Here is a 17,405-nt window from a genome sequence, read left to right as displayed (position 1 = left end):
TTTTAAAACTCGGTCCCTCCGCTAAGAATTTCACCTGATTTTTTTAACTTAAACTAACAAAATAGAACCAGACAATCAGATGTCCGCAGTGTAAGATATCTAGTCAAAGTGTGTAATGCTCTGGTGGTGGGGTAGTAATCCTTCCTACCCATTTCAGGTAATCTTCTGACAAATTTGAAGCATTATATCTTACTATCTTTATCTTTGTGTAGGTAGTTACAAATGTTAATTTTGTTTCTGTGACAGGCAGGAAAACATGAAGCCATTGTTAAGAATGTACATGATCTCCTTGCAAAGTTGGCTTGGGATTTCTCTCCTGAACAACTTGATCACCTGTTTGATTGCTTTAAGGTAACACTGCATTTTTTTCAGCTGTTCTATTACTGTAAATACTGATTGCAGTGAACTTGCCTTTAATGTACTGTATCTAATAGATTAGTATTTTGATTATGGATAATCTGCTAAAAGTATTTTTATATATTCAAATTACCATAGTAGGACTCTTTAAATTGTCTATCATACTCTTTAGATAAATTTTGTGCAGTCTCCACAGACAGGGCACTTCCCGTTGCATGTAGAGATTAACATGGTTCTAACTTTTGTATATTGCTGTACAGTTTAGAGCACACTATGGGATATTTTCAGAGTATTCCTTCTGAAATAAAACACATTTAGACTATGGCGTAGTCTACACTAGAAAATTAGGCTGGTTTAACTACATTGGTCAGAGGTGTGAAAAAAGCACACCCCCTGGGTACATCTTTAAGCCAACCTAAGTCCCCATGTGGACAGCATTAGGTCAACAGAAGAATTCAGTTGATCTAGCTACCGCCTCTTGGGGAGGCAGATTACCTAGGCCAACAGGAGAAACTTTCCCGTTGACGTAGGTAGTGTCTACATTGAAGCTCTGCAGCAGTGCAGCTGAGCAGCTGTAGCATTTTAAGTGTAGACATACCCTACTTGTTTTATTGATAACCTGCTTATCTGGTTTTTTTCAGCTAATGCACCTTCATTGCAGCTTCAAGCTCAATACATTCAGTTTTATTCCTTGAGCACTATCATTTCATTCAGAAAGTAAATTTAAAAGTACAGCTATTTATAATTCCTTTTTTATAGTCCAGGGTCTTGTCTTCATTTGGGGGGAAAAACGGTATGTTCTTAACTCAGCTTAGTTAACTCGAGGTAATATCCTAGTGAAGATAAGGCAAGTTATACTACCTCTTTGAGTGCTTGCTCATGTCTATTCCGTATTAGCTGTGTGTGCTTGCCACATGTACCGGCGCTGGAAGTTTTTCCCTCTGCAGTTTCTGTAGGAACCTGCTCTGGAGTGGCACTTGCATGGTGCAGTATAAGGAGCGCCGCCGGCTGCCCCCACCCTCAGTTTCTTCTTGTTTCAGCGCCATCACTGGCAGCATCTGCAGGGCTGCCCTGAGGATTCAGGGGGCCTGCGGCAAAGCAATTTTGGGGGCCCCTTCCATAAAAAAAAAAGTTGCAATACTATAGAATACTATATTCTCGTGGGGGCCTGAGGCAAATTGCCCCATTTGCACCCTCCCCGCCCCTGGCAGCCCTGAACATCTGCTTTGGCTAGTGTTGCATTTTTCTGTTCTTGTGAACTTTGAAACCCTGTAATATAGTTGTATATAGTTAGCAGTTTCTTAATTACACTTAGTAGTAGTTCTCAACTCTGTTAGTCCCAAATGGGACTGGGATGGGGGATGCCCTGGTCCCCAGACATTAAGCCCTGCGATTGCTGCAAACGGCTTATGCCCATTAGCAATCCACATATCAGCTGCCTAAGGTGCTTAGGCAAAGGTCACACAAGTGACAAGTGCCGTATCTGCAAGTCCTTTAAAGCTAGAACAAAGAAGAAGCATGATAGCCATCTGAGAGTGCTCCTAATAGTTGGTATTCACTCTGGCACCAGAGCAGTGGTCCGACTCTGTACCGAGCCCCACGGCCTCTGTGCGCAGTGCTCTGTCAGCGCCATCCACAAGCCAGCCACTGGTCCCCCTCCATGGCTCCGGTCAAGAAGTCAAAGACTGGAAGGAGAAGATCTCCTACTTTCCGGAGAGCGGTACTGACACCCAAAGCTCTTTGAGCGGTTCAGGAGATCCTGATGCTCCCAGTGCAGCCCACACCAGCTCCTGTGGTACCCTGGTTTTGAGGAAAACCCACGATGGGACCTATGCATGTGTCCCCGCCTCAGCAGTACTGATCCCCATCAAGAGAGACGTCCTGCCAGCATTCGCCCACCCAAAGCCGCCATGCCTTAGGGTTAGAAAGGAAGGCTCAGTGGAGCCCTCTTTAGTACCCGCACCAGGGACACCGATTGAGGGACTCAAGGTATACCTCGCTGGTAAATTGGTGCAGACCCTCTGAGGCACACGACACCTGGCAAGAACTCTGGGTCTGGCCCCGATGGTCTCCAAGGGCCTGGTACCGATGAGACACCAGAAACCACCGATCATTGGCTGTCATCGCCTGTCTCCAAGAAGAAGGTCGCCCTAATCAGGACAGTCCTCCCAGCAGCTGGCTCGTAGTAGCTCTTGGTTCTGTTCGACGTCCCAGTGCAGGTTGAGTAGCGTGAGGTGGATCACTGGGTATTCAGTGCAGGTCTGCCGAATGCCATTGGTCCCCGAGAGCCTGACCAAGATAGTCTTATTGCAGAGGGGGACAGATAGGGAATGCTACTTTGCTCCCAGCCCTTCTGTGGCTGCAGCCCCACTCTCAGCCCCGGCTCTGCCCCCTGCCCCATACTTGCCTTCAGTGGCCCCAGCCTTGGCCCCTTTACCCCTGTCTGCAACGGGCCCCAAGCCACAGTCCATCTCCCAGCACCGTCTCCCCTGGAGGAGGGGGCAGGCATGATGTGAAAAGGGGGGACCGCTGCAGTAGAGGGATGCTCATTGCTATCACACTTGACCATTAAAAGATTCCTCAGGGGTACAGTAAATCTTCCACAACACTAACTCCCTACCCCCATGTGAGACCTAAACCTGGTATTGAAAGGACTGAACATGCACCCCTTCGAACCCCTGACTACCTATTCACTTACATATCTCTCAGTGAAAATGGCCTTCCTTGAACCCCAAAATTTCTTTTAATTCTCAAAAGAACTTTATTGTACAACAGTTATCACTGAAATTTGAGCTCTTAATGTCTCTTCTTTTATGATTGACAGTTTATTAAAAATAAGTGAGGAGGTTGTTTTCACAGTATTCTTTTGTAAGTGGACATCATAATGTATAAGACCGAACTTAAATATCTGGTGGTTTTCCATTTTGAATGAAATTCTTTGTTTACCAGGCAAGCTGGACAAATGCAAGCAAAAAACAACGGGAAAAATTACTTGAGTTAATCCGTCGTCTTGCTGAAGATGATAAAGATGGTGTGATGGCACACAAAGTATTGAATCTTCTGTGGAATTTGGCACATAGTGATGATGTACCTGTTGATATCATGGACCAGGCTCTTAGTGCCCACATTAAAATTTTAGATTACAGCTGTTCACAGGTAAGAAATTGATTGGGGTTTTATTAGGACGTAAGATCTATCATTCTGAGTCAGACCATGGTCTGTTTTGCCCAGTATCCTGTCTCTGACAATGGCCTGTACTGGAGCTTGAGGTGGGGTGTACAGAATAGGGTAGTTGTGAAGTGATCCACCCGGTCTTCCACTCCGCCTTCTGGTAGCCAAAGGTTTAGGGTCACCCGGAGTACAGAGTTATGTCCCTGACTGTCTTGGCTAATAGCCACTTGATGGACCTATCCTCCATGAACTTGTCCAGTTTTTTTTTCAACCCAGTTATAATTTTGGTCATTACAACATCCTGTGGCAATGAGTTCTACAGGTTATTTGTATACTGTGTGGAAAAAGTAGTTCCTCTTGTTTGTATTAAACCCTTTGCCTGTTAATTTTCATCCAGTGACCTCTGTTTTTTCTGTTGTGGGAAAAGGTAAATGACACTTCTCTATTCATTTTTCTATTCTATTCATAATTTTATAGACTCCTATCATATTCCCTGCCTTAGTTGTCTCTTTTGTAAGCTGAACAGCCCTATTATTTTTAGTTTCACCTTGTATGGAAGCCATTTCATATCCTTAATCATCTTTGTTGCCCTTCTCTGAACCATTTTGAGTTCTATTATATTCTTTGAGATGGGGCGACCAGAATTGTACACTGTATTCCAGGGGTGGGTGTACCATGGATTTATATAGTGGCATTATGATATTGTCTATTCCTAATAGTTCCTAACATTGTTAGCCTTTTTGACCATTGCTGCTCATTGAGTGGAAGTTACCACAATGACTCTAAGATCACTTTCTTGAGTGCTAATTGCAAATTTAGAGTCCATGATTGTATATGTGTAGTTGGGATTATTTTTTCCAATATACACTGTTTTTTGTACTTGGCAGATGAAATTCAATATTGCTATTTTGTTGCTCCGTCACACAGGTTTGTAAGATCCCTTTGTAACTCTGCGGTCTGCTTTGGAATTAACTATGCTGAATAATTTTATGTTGTCTGCAGACTTTGCCACTTACTGTTCTCCCCCTTTCCAGATCATTAATGAATATGTTGAACTGCTTGGGTCCCAGTACAGATTCTTGGGGGACCTTGCTGTTCACCTCTCAATTGTGAAAACTAACCATTTATTCCTACCCTTTGTTTCCTATATTTTAAACAGTTACTGATCCATGAGAGGAACTTGCCTCTTAACTCAGGGCTACTTAGTTTCTATAAAAGCTTTTGGTGAGGCACCTTGTCAAAGGCTTTCTGAAAATCCTAGTACAATGTATCGAATGGATCACTGTTATCCATATGCTCGTTGACGCCATCAAAGAATTTTAATAGATTGATGAGGCATGACTTTCTCAACAAATTTTTGTTTATCAATGTGTCTGATTATTCTGTTCCTTACTGTAGTTTCTTCCAATTTGTCTAGTACTGAAGTTCGGCTTATTGACCTTTAATTAGCAGGATCACCTCTGGAGCCTTTTAAAAAAAAAACTACATTAGCTACTTGCAGTTTTCTGGTAGGGAGACTGGTTTCAGCAATTATATACTGTAGTTCATAGTTCTGAAATTTCATATTTCAGTTCTTTTAGAACTCTTGGTTGGGTGAATACCATTTGGTCGTGGTGACTGGATAAATTTAATAGTATTATTTTGTTCTAAAACCTCTTTTACTGATACATCATTATGGGACAGTACTTCAGATATGTTGTCCAGAAAGAATAGCTCTGATGTGAGTATCTCCCCCACATCCTGTGCAGTGAAGACCAGTGCAGAGTTCATTTAGTTTCTCAGCCATGGCTCTTCTTCCTTGAGTGCTCTTTTAACACCTTTGATGTCTAGTGGCCCCACTGCCTGTCTGACAGGCTTCCTGCTTCAGTTGTACAGTAAAATCTCGGAGTTACAACCCAGTCAACCACACACCTCATTTGGAACTGGAGGTACGCAATCAGCAGCACCAGAGACACACACACAAACCCAAATACAGTACAGTGCTGTATTCAATGTAAACTGGTAAAAAATACAGGGAAAGTTCAAAAGAAAAAAAAAATTTTTTTTTGACAAGATAGGGAAATTGTTTCTGTGCTTGTTTCATTTAAATTAAGATGGTTAAGAGCAGCGTTTTTCTCTGCATAATAAAGTTTCAGAACTGTATTAAATCAATGTTCAGTTGCAAACTTGAAAAAACAACCATAATGTTCTGTACAGAATTACAAACAACCTCCATTCCCAAGGTGTTCATAATAGTTTCACTGTTTGTGTTTTCAGCAAGCTGCTGCCTGTATTCGTTCTTGGCTTGCCTTCTTATACTTCTACATATTTCTTGCCAGAGTTTGAGCCTTTCTACTTTCCTCCTTAGGACTGGACGTCCAAATTTTGAAGATGCCATTTTGCTTCTGATGACTTCAGTTACATTGCTGGTTAGCCATGGTGGCATTCTTTTGGTCTTCCTGCTGCAGTATGTCTCAAACTGGGATCGCCACTTGTGTAGAGAGAGCCCCTGGCAGGCCAGGCCGGTTTGTTTACCTGCCCCATCCTGCAGGACTGGCCGATTGTGGCTCCCACTGGCTGCAGTTCGCTGCTGCAGGCCAATGGGAGCTTCTGGAAGCAGCGTGGGCCGAGGGCCTGCAACAGCAAACCGCAGCCAGTGGGAGCCACGATTGGCTGGATCTGTGGACGGGGCAGGTAAACAAACTGGCCCGGCCCACCAGGGGCTTTCCCTACACAAGCAGCAACCTCAGTTTGACAGATGCTGGCCTACTGTCTTTTTGACTTGGGTATACGTTTAATCTGAACTTCTCTTACTGTGTGTTTAAGTAGTCTCCATGATGCTTGGAGGCATTGTACTCTTGTGACCTGTTCCTTTAGATGTCAGTCATCCTCATTCTTATGTAGTTCACCTTTTTAATGTTAAATGTTATGGTGGTGGGTTTTTTTGATAGTCCCCCTCTCTCCCCTACTAGGATGTTAAATTTAATTACATTATGGTCACCATTACCAAGTGGTTCAGCATCTCTTGGACCAGATCCTGTGAACCACTTAGGACTAAATCAGGAATTGCCCCTCTCCTTGTGAGTTCCAGGATAGCTGCTTCAAGAAGGAGTCATTAATGGTGTCTAGAAATTCTGTCTCTGCATAATGCCTTGCAGTGACATTCACCCAGTCAATATGAGGATAGTTGTAGTCATCCGTTACTGTTGCGTTCTCTGTTTTTGTGGCCTGTCTAACCTCCAATAGCATTTTACAGTTACTGTCACCATCCTGGTCAAGTGGTTGGTAGTATATTCCTACTGCTATACTTTATTATTCAAGGATGGAATGTCTATCCATATATCATAAGCATAAATCCCAATTCTGAACCTTACCATCCAAAATGTGGGTGCCTAGCATAAACCCTCCAAGCTTAATTACCAGCTTGGATCTTATAGCCTGCCACCAACCAGGAATTCCAGTGCCTGGTACACTCTGGTCCCCCCAAAACTTTCCCTGGGGACCCCAAGAACCCAAATCCCTTGGATTCTTAAAACAAGGAGAAATAAACCATTCCCCCCTGAGAAATAAACCACTTCCATCCCTCCTTTTACCCCTCCAGGCTTTCCTCGCCAGGCTACCCTGAGAGATTACGTATCCCAAACTCTTTGAATCTAATCCCTTCCCCAGAGGGCAAACAGATTCAAGGAAAACAGAGAGAGATTCTACCTCTCCGCCCTCCCATCTTCCCCTCACCAGTCCTAGTGAGTTATCCCAATTCCCTGGGATAAAACAGGAAACAAGAAAGAAATCCAAGAGGTTCTTAAAAAGAAAACTTATATAAAAAAGAAAGAAAAAGACATAAAAACTGTTCTCTGTATCAGTGTGACAATATCGGGTCAATTTTTAAAAGAATTAAATTAATAAACAGCTTATTGAAAAAGATATCCAATTTTAAACATTCTCAGCAAACTACCACATGTAAATACAAAAACATATAAAAACCTATTGTCTTTCTACTTATGTACTTACACTTGGAACAGAAGATTAGAAACTTGAAGATAAGAAAAGATCCCTCTCATAGCTGAGAGACAGACAAAGACACAGACCCAAAAAAATCTGGTTTCCTGATTGGTCCTCTGGTCAGGTGTTTGGTTCCCTTTGTTAACCCTTTATAGGTGAAAGAAACATTAACCCTTAGCTATCTGTTTATGACACCATAGAAATTCTGTGCTACAGTTTGATTCATGTAAGATTTTCACCTTATTTAGCTCTGCTTTTTTAACATATAAGTGCCATTAATATTGTAAAATTATCCAGTTATATTCTTTTCATTAAAATTAGGAGGACATGGTGTGATAGCACAAAATGCTGTCATGCACAAGATCAGTTTCCTGGTACATCCTCAAAGCACTCTTCAAGCAGATTTTAGTGTGACATTTTTTTGAAGGTGACATGTTTTGGGGTTTAAAAAGAGGGTGTTGGTTGTATTGATTTTGTCTCTACCTCAATGCAACAAATGGTGTCCGGAGGCATGGTGTAATGGCATGGGGGTGACCCACACCTACCCCCTGCAATCAGGCATGGTTCCACAATTTCCCTTCAACTGGGGTATAAACAAGTCCAAGTATGCCTTGTTATTAAAGGGTATTAAAAAGCACCCTCTTCAATCTCTCATTTATTTAATAGAAAAAAGACAATATGAATACATAAATGAAAGTCATCTGCTCCACTAGAAACTCTGCTCCTCTGGGGTAATCAGTCTTAAGTGCTCTGTAGCTAGACACAGTCAGGCTGAATACCCTGCCTGGAGCTTAGGCCTTTGCCAGGTGTTCAGTCGGATACTACTTTTTCCCCAACAGTGAGTCACTCTTTGAGCAAGTCCATAGTAGCTCTCTGGAAAGGTCCATGCCCAGTTCATTCTCCGGGGCTGCTCAGGTCCCTTGCCTGGGAACAGTTTCTGTCTAGCGCTGCTCCTCTTTGAGCCTCTGCTCACCAGGGAGGCATCGCTGGAAGTAGTTTCCTAACTAGCTGTCGTGAGGATTGTCTCTCTTCTGAGCTTTCTGTGTTCTGGGGCTCTTGACTGAGCTCTCATAAGCCTTTATTAGGCCCAAATGTTCCTTAACTAGTTAACTGCTTCACAGCCCTCTGGGTTGGTTCATTCTTTTTAAGGGAGCCTGTCATAAGTAGGCTGAGTGCCTGACCTGCTCAGGGCTCAGTTACCCTATGACACATGGCAACATGAGGGCTGTCACTTTGGGAGTAAGAGGTGATCCCCAACTGAGTTTGGGGGGGGAAGGCATTTCCCCTGATCAATTTTAAATTTATTCCCTTAGTTTCATGGCTAATCCTTGACTCTTTATTGGAAGATACAGGAGATAAATGGGAAGCACCTAATGGACCATTTATTCTTAATATTTTCTAAACTAAATGAGAGATTTTAAAATCTGAAGTTTTTTACGTGTCTCTATAATTTCATTGCTTTTCTCTGGGTCTTCTGTATTGCTATATCATTTGTGAGATGAGTTAGTCAGAATTGAATATAATCATTTAAAAGGGTAATATTAATTTGACACATTTTCAGTATTATTCTCTATCCTTTTCTTAATATTACTTGTACCAAAGTATGTCATACTGTATAGTCAGTATTTGGAAGTTGCTAGTCCTTCCATGTGCAATGGCACTTAAGAATATTATTAGCACAGTCTTTGGTTTCTTCTCTTTTCAGGAAAAGATACTGAAACACTTGTTCTTTGGCCTAGTGAGGCCAAGCTTCTAAGCATGATTACCAAAATCAGCGCTAGTTCAGATGCATTATTAACATCTGGTAGTTTTTATAGTGTACTATCATAGCTTTCCTACTCAGATTTGAACCTTAGCGTTCATAACCTGAGAAGCTAGCATGAACCCCTCTAAGCTTAATTATCAGCTTAGATCTGATCTCGCTGCCACCAGCCAAAATTCCAGGGTTTTGGCTCCCTCTGGTCTCCCCAAACTTCCATGGGACCCCAAGACTCAGAGGCTCGAGTCTCACAAACAAAGGAAATAAACCATCCCCCCACCTCTCTCCCACCCAGAATTTCCTCTCTGGACTAACCTGAGTAGTGTCTGATGGACCTATCTTGTAATCACAATACAAGAAGCATGTCCTCCTCTCTTCCACAGAGACAAACCCCAAAGACAAGAAAACAGAAAGATCTATCTCTCTTCCCCTGTAGCTTCTTCCCGCCTGGGACACTAGGACAGTTAAACACGAGAGCAGTTTCCCCTCCCCCCTGTCTTCCTTTCTCCCACCAACTTTCCTGGTGGTCACTAGAAAAAAAAATCAACAGGTCTTAAAAAGCAAAACTTTAATAAAAAAAGAAAGAATAGAATAACAGTCTTCTGTTAATCTAGATGGTTAAGATACAGGGCGTTCAACTTATAGAAAATGAATAAACAATAGAAAAGGGTAAACAGCCTTACCCAAAAACAATACAATTAAAGTACTTATATCAAATATGGCACAAGAGACTCCACCAGCCAGATAAACAGATGCAAATACAGCAAAACAATTTAAAAGACTACACTTGCTAACTTTATACTTACAACTGGGAAACAGAAGATTAGAAGGACTGGAAATAGACCCTCTCATCGCTGAGAGAGCACAGAACAGACAAAGACCCAAACATTCCCTCCCTCAAGCTTTGAAAAATCCGGTTTCCTGATTGGTCCTCTTGTCAGGTGTGTGGTTCTCTTTGTTAACCCTTTACAGGTAAAAGAAACATTAACCCTTAGCTATCAGCGCTAGTTCAGATGCATTATTAGCATCTGGTAGTTTTTATAGTGTACTCAAATCCTGCCACTAGTTTGATTCAGGGCAGACTGCGGGCAGGTTTATGGAGATGCAAAGGGGAAAGGACAAATTTTTAGAATTCATGGACCTAATACGTAGAATGAACAAATTGCAAATTATGGATCTTTTACACCATTGAAGTCTTCTGCTGATGCCGTCAGCCACTTGGGCTTCCCCCTTGTGATTCTGAAATTTCAGAGCTCAATAAAATTATTCTGATAATTCAGTTACTTGTTTGTTCTATGTTTATGCATGCACATGGATGGAAAAATAAAAATGGATAAAGCAGCTTTAATTTGGATTTTTGATGTATACCAAACTGTGAAAACTTGCTTTTTAAGGATCGGGATACTCAGAAGATCCAGTGGATAGATCGTTTTATAGAAGAGCTTCGCACAAATGACAAATGGGTCATTCCTGCACTGAAACAAATTAGAGAAATTTGTAGTTTGTTTGGTGAAGCACCACAGAACTTGAGGTAAGGAAGTAATGTGAATGGGGTAGAATTATGGACAACGTTAATAGTTTTTTTATAAAACAAGATAGGTAATACATTTTATATTAAGTTGAAGCTTGGTTTTTTGCTGTTAAAGTGCATGTTAATGTGTGCATGTGTGCCTGTATAAACCTTTTAAAAATTCCTGGATTTAAGCATGTGGGCGCAAGAATAAATCATTGTTGACTACTTCGTTACTTCAGGTGTATATAGACTGTTAAACTGAGATGTTATAATCTCTTAATTTCTCTCTCATTTAATATGATTGGAAGAAGGATGGTGTTATGGTTATGTCGCAGGAAATTTCTACCTGTGACATAGGCTTCCTGTGTAACCTTGAACAAGCCAGTTCATATCTCTGAGTTTTCATTCTTCAGCTGTTAAATGGGGATGATACTTCCCTTTCTCATGGTGATAATGAAAATATAAATTGATAGTTTTTTCCTTTCTGAGGATAAAGACGATATAATTACCTAATTTAGAAACACACAGCTCAATTACTTTAGGAATTTTTGTTTATGCAAAATGAGGTATTCGAGGGAATTCTTGACTTTTTAATAAGTCGTCTAAGAAAAGCAAATTGGAGATTACCCAGAAATGTCCATTAGTTAAAATTCTCTAGTTGTAACAAATTGGTTCTTTGCTTTGCTTTTTTCTATTTTATCATGTTTTTCTGGAATAAAAGAAAGTGAAAGTTTAGCCAAAATTGTTTTTATATATTAACTGTTAATCTGTTGAAATTAACAAGCTTAGTTTCAGTTACTACGTGTCCTCATTACAAAAATCTGACCCCTCAAAACTGAGAATTTCAATACTTGTGCTGAAGTTTCTGCAAACTCCAAAGTTTGTGCTTGTGTATGCATGTTCCACTGTTTGTTTATTTCTTTTACCTGAATAGTTCTGTGAGCAGACAGAGTATTCAGTGTTTCAGTACCCTGTCTGCTTACAGGAATGGATAAAATGAAAAAATTGAGGGATGATGTACATATTTGCAACAGATGATAGGATTACTTTTTTTTTTTTGTTGATGGGTTGTCATCTTATGGAATTGTGGTAATATTGCATTCCTGGTTTTGGAAAGTTACTCTTATCCTTCTGCATTGGGTAATGTTTTAAAACTTTATATGACAATTTAAACCTTAAAACTATCAATTTACACAATGTTTTACACGTCCTAGCATTTTTTTTTGAAGGTCAAAAAGATGTCAGGTCTGTTGAGATTTTTTTTTCCATGCCTTGAAGTGTTCAGTAAAATTTCATGTGGAATCATGTCCAATCAGGGAATACAACCAGTCTAGTTTGTTGGCGTACTGTTTTAATTAGATGCTTTCTGTCAGATATTCAGTTCTTAAAGTGAAGCTCACTCCTCCAGTTCCTTAGTTTTGAAGGAAATCTCAATATTGCAACATAAGATATTCTTCTTTAAATTCTCAGTGTAGAATTTGAAGAAGTATAAGACACTCAAAGCAAGATTTCTCTTCATGGTACTGAGCACCTGGAGCCCATGAGTTAGAGATTTCTTCTGTGTAGAGCAGGGATCAGCAACCTTTCAGAAGTGGTGTGTTGAGTCTTCATTTTGCACTCTCATTTAAGGTTTCGCGTGCCAGTAATACATGTTAATGTTTGTAGAAGGTCTCTTTCTATAAGTTTATAATATATAACTAAACTATTGTTGTATGTAAAGTAAATAAGGTTTTTAAAATGTTGAAGAAGCTTCTTTTAAAATTTAAATTAAAATGCAGAGCTCCCCAGGGCAGTGGCCAGGACCTGGGCAGTGTGAATGCCACTGAAAATCGGCACGCGTGCCATAGGTTGCCTACCTCTGGTGTAGAGGAAGGTTTATTAGTCAGAATTAATTTATTAAACTTCTGTCTTTTGAGAAGTGACTGTCAGCTAATCTGCATAAACTGTTAAGGAACCTTTTTTAGCCCAGTACCAGTGCTGTTCAGTTAACTGGTTTCCCAATAAAAATCATTTTGAAATAGTGAATGCTTTTTCAGTTCTTTAGGTCTTCTGGGTTCTGATGACTCTTGACATTGAAGCTATTGGAAGTTTGTAACCATGAATTTGTGTTGACTAAAATGTTTGACTACACTCGTGGTTCAGTCTTAAAAATATTCAAGAGACCAAATAACTGAACTTAGCCACATTTACTGTCTAAAGACAAACCAGTACAGCTATAGAGATCTTGGATATAGATATATAAAATATCCTTTTGCGAAGCAATTCTGATCTCACAGCATGTTCATCTTGCACAGAAGTTGTTTCAAAAATAAGCATTTCAGCTAGTATATACAGTGATTTTACGAGTTAAAACTATTTACGTGTCACTAAAATCCAGCCCACCAGTTTGTAACAAGTTCCGTAACTTTTTGTTCTATACTTCTAAAATTTCTATTTTGGATACTACATTCCAAACTAGTTGCCTGTTAAGGTACCTATTGGAGGACATAGAACTAATCTATTTTGCATTTTGGCAGATCTTGTATTTGCTACTGCTAAAGCTGACTTCAGCTTTGCAAAGTACTGTGGGATATACTTAGCATGAGTGAACAAGAGTAAGCATAATACCATTCACATAGAAAGCTTTGTGCTAACATTTATATAATATAATGTGTAATAGATATTAATATGATGTGCAATATATATAACATATTTACTCTAGTATTTGTGTATTAATTACAGCCAGACTCAACGAAGTCCCCATGTGTTTTACCGCCATGACTTAATCAATCAACTTCAGCACAATCACGCCCTAGTTACTTTGGTTGCAGAAAATCTTTCTGCGTATATGGAAAGCATGAGACAGTATGCTAAAGGTAAGTTATATTTTTGCTTCTTAGGTCAAGTGTTTCATAATTCCAATTGAAAATCGATGGTTAGAGCAAAGTATTGCTAGTGGGGCGGGGGGAAGTGTTTATTTCACTTTCACAGGTTGTTAGATGTTGGAGGCCTACATACGTGTATCAAGCCAAAACAAATAATAAAATTTAGATTTTAAGATTACTTTTCGTAAATATAAAAAACCAAATGCGTTTTGTAGTAAAACTTGGAAAGTGGCAGTCCCATTGCTCGTATTTACTTTCAAGTTGAAGATAACCCTTTTATGCCCTGCTTAATTTATGGTAGGATTTTTATGGAAAACGTTAAATTCTGCCCCACTTGTAGCTTTGTGTAAATCTCATAATTCATTATCACAGAGGGAGTTTGTAGTAACCCCTACATTTAGGGTGCATAACAATTTCCATTATAAAATATTCTTATTCTTTTTTGTTTTGAGAAGCTCTAACACCTCTGTTGTTCACAGCAAGCATTTGAAATTTGGCAGGGAGAAAGCCCTGAGGCCAGAGAAGTGAAATTTATTAGTTACATGAAATTCTGTTCATATTTAGCTGTTAGAAACTTCTGAAAAAACCTCCTTTTCTGTGTCAGTATGCCAAAATAATAATGAATATGAACATATTCCACTCTCAAGCCAATCCCCTGCAGATTATTCTGCACTGTGAATCCCAAGAGCAGGCAACCTAGTCACTGCTGTACAATTGTAGCAGGGATGAGAAGGTGAAGAAGAAAGATAGGCCAGGTCTTCTCAACGCTCCCCAGCTTGCCCTGTATTCAAGACATGGAACTGGGGCACATCCTCCACCTTGTTGGCACCATGTTGGACAGGAACTCTCCCCCCACAGAGGGTGAAATGGGGAAGGAGATCTGAGCTAGGTGCCCTGCTTACCCAACATATGGGCCCAGTCACCCATTTCGACCCCAGGATTTAACAGCCTGTGAGCTTAATGTAACTAGCTGTGTTGCTCAAGTAGTAGATGCCTGCTGCAGTGTTGAGTTCAGGATTCAAACTTTACTGATGATACATGATGGGGAAAGGAGGTGGCTATTACAGCTGCACATCAGAATTTGTTTCCTTTTATATAACCTCACCTTCTGCCCCCCCTCCCCCGAGAAATTCACGTTTAAAAAAACTGTTAAAAGGTTACTTATGTTGCACAGACAGCCTTAATTCAGGCATTTCCCAAGTCTTCAGTGTTTGATTTTGTAACCTAAAGATCTTGGATAGCTCTTGGAGTTGTGCTACTAAGATTTACTTCAGCTTATTTTCACAAGGTCTTGAGAGCAACCTTTATTTAAGAGACATGGAGATTGCACAGTCAGATTTTTCTTCTTCTGGTGTTGCCTATTTTAAGTGATCACATTTATTATAGTGCTGCAGTAGTTAATGTAGAGATGGCACTTCCATTCTAACAGCTTATTTTCGATTGTTTGTAACTTTATCAATTTACTGTATGTGCTGACATAACTCAGGCTTTGTCTTGTCTAGAAAAGTGGAGTGGGATATGTGCTAGTCTTTGCACATAAATCTTTATAAAAGTGGGTGTGGCATTTTTAAAGTTACCTGAATATTCAGGTTGAGGAGAATGAAATATATATATATTGGATAACTGAAATTTAGGATAATATGTAATCCTACATGAGGACAAACTATGTAAAATCCATTATTTTCCAGCAAGGAAAAGATAAGAATGTTGAAAACATACCATTCTCAGGATGTCCAATGTGTTAGTTTCTTAACTTCAAACTTCCACTGGAGGAATGTACTGAATCTTCACAAATGCAGATGTTTGACAGATTATACTTGTCTAGAACTAAGAGGAGGAATGGAGAAAAGTACCATTACATTTATTTCACAGGAAGTTAATATTTTATGTGAATAGCTTAGCTCTCTTAAAATGAACATTGTCCAAAGTTGTTCTACTGGAAAAATAACACATTTTTTCCTTTTCAGCTTATTGGTACAAAGGTTCACAGAAGTAGAATACTTACTGGGTAACAAATGTTCCAGATATGTAAATCTTGTATATGTTCATCCCAGGATACATATATTTAAAATAATAGTAAAAGTTGCAATTAATGAAGCTTGAAATTAGGGGTCAGGCCATTCTGAATAGGGCTGACTTGTCAGATTTTTTTTTTAAAAAGCCAAGTTGACCTCTTTCAGTAATTGGATAAGGAGACCTCCAAAGACTGTTCATGTTGTTTTTTTTTCTTAGAACACGTTCCATGCACCAAACGTAAGCCACCAATTTGTATTGAAGTTCTGTTTGATTCCCCCCCTCAATTTTTATTTGTTTTATATCATTGATGGTGCTGACAGCAATGCCTATAGTTAAGGTTGTCTAATACTTGCCCGTATAGGGCCGTTTCCAGTTCCAGTTCCATATAACTTTGCCAAACTTCAGCTATTTACGCTGAATTTTTTTATGCCTGGTGTCTTCCTTGGGCTGAACATTTTTTGGGAAGTTTCAACAAAAACAGTTCAGCCATTTCTGAGAATGAAGTTGGGGAGAAATTGTTTTCCTTATATTAAATGGGAAGCTCTAGGGCCTCCGTGGTTTGGAGCAGGGACTTGGAATTTGGCAAGAGTGTTCTTTTTTTACTTTCCCTATGAAAATCCACCCAAATTTGGCCAGGTTGCAAACCTCTGAAAATCATTGTCTGCCCAGGCTCAGTGGAGGTTTGTTAGAAGAAGGGAGACTCTCTTCTGTGTCTTCAGAGTTCCCCTGCTGGCACCCAGGCATCATGGAAGAGGTAACAGCCTAGCTTGAATTCAGGGTAGGGGGAGGGAAGACACTGGGTTAAATAGGAGGATGGGGGTTGAGGCGACAGAGATATTCTATTGGCTATGCTGGAAAGAAGAATGAGGCAGAAAGGTCTGTAACCACTGGAAGAACACTTCATTCCACAATCTGGAATTGAATCTGGAATTTGTCTCTCTGCATTCCTCTGGTCTATCAAATAGGAGTTAATCTCCCTGGGGAAGTATTCAGGATGGGTACATGTTGTCTTTAGTAAAAGGAATGGGAGAAGCAGATGATAAAATTTTTTTTAATGTTGAAATGGATATTAAAATCAGGATAATAGGTCAAAGTGGAGGAAACAAGTTGTGGTACTTTTAGGCTGTGTGCATTCAACTCCATGTCTAGTTGGCAACCGGTTTCAAGCGGAGTACCCCAAGGGTCGGTCCTGGGGCTGGTTTTGTTCAATATCTTCATTAATGATCTGGAGCAGGGGTAGGCAACCGATAGCACGTGCGCCGAAGGCGGCACACAAGCTGATTTTCAGTGTCACTCACACTGCCCGGGTCCTGGCCACCGGTCTGGGAGGCTCTGCATTTTAATTTAATTTTAAATGAAGCTGCTTAAATGTTTTAAAAACCTTATTTACTTTACTTACAACAATAGTTTAGTTATATATTACAGACTCATAGAAAGAGACCTTCTGAAAGAGTTAAAATGTATTACTGGCATGCGAAACTTTACATTAGAGTGAATAAATGAACACTTGGCACACCACGTCTGAAACGTTGCTGACCCCTGATCTGGAGGATGGCGTGGACTGCGCTCTCGGCAAGTTTGCAGATGACACTAAACTGGGACGAGTGGTAGATATGCTAGAGGGTAGGGATAGGGTACAGAGGGACCTGGACAAAGTAGAGGATTGGGCCAAAAGAAACTTGATGAGGTTCAACAAGGACAAGTGCAGAGTCCTGCACTTAGGACAGAAGAATCCCATTCACTC

At 40.2% G+C, this 17,405-nt stretch overlaps 1 protein-coding gene across 4 annotated transcripts in view; it reads left to right on the top strand.

Annotated features, from left to right (window-relative positions):
* The window catches only part of USP9X (ubiquitin specific peptidase 9 X-linked), a 211,555-nt gene that overhangs the window by 74,593 nt on the left and 119,557 nt on the right, over positions 1-17,405 (top strand). For all 4 annotated transcript variants that reach the window (XM_032795781.2, XM_032795782.2, XM_032795784.2 and 1 more), the window contains 4 exons: positions 247-351; positions 3,307-3,513; positions 10,663-10,799; positions 13,503-13,636. In XM_032795781.2, the coding sequence (XP_032651672.1) occupies positions 247-351; positions 3,307-3,513; positions 10,663-10,799; positions 13,503-13,636 (583 nt within the window). The remainder of the gene's footprint in view (positions 1-246; positions 352-3,306; positions 3,514-10,662; positions 10,800-13,502; positions 13,637-17,405) is intronic.

Source organism: Chelonoidis abingdonii, chromosome 1 (assembly GCF_003597395.2).
Source record: "Chelonoidis abingdonii isolate Lonesome George chromosome 1, CheloAbing_2.0, whole genome shotgun sequence".
Taxonomy (NCBI): Eukaryota; Metazoa; Chordata; order Testudines; family Testudinidae; genus Chelonoidis; species Chelonoidis abingdonii.
Note: the sequence above shows the minus strand (reverse complement) of the source record. Positions and strands in the feature narration are given on the sequence as shown.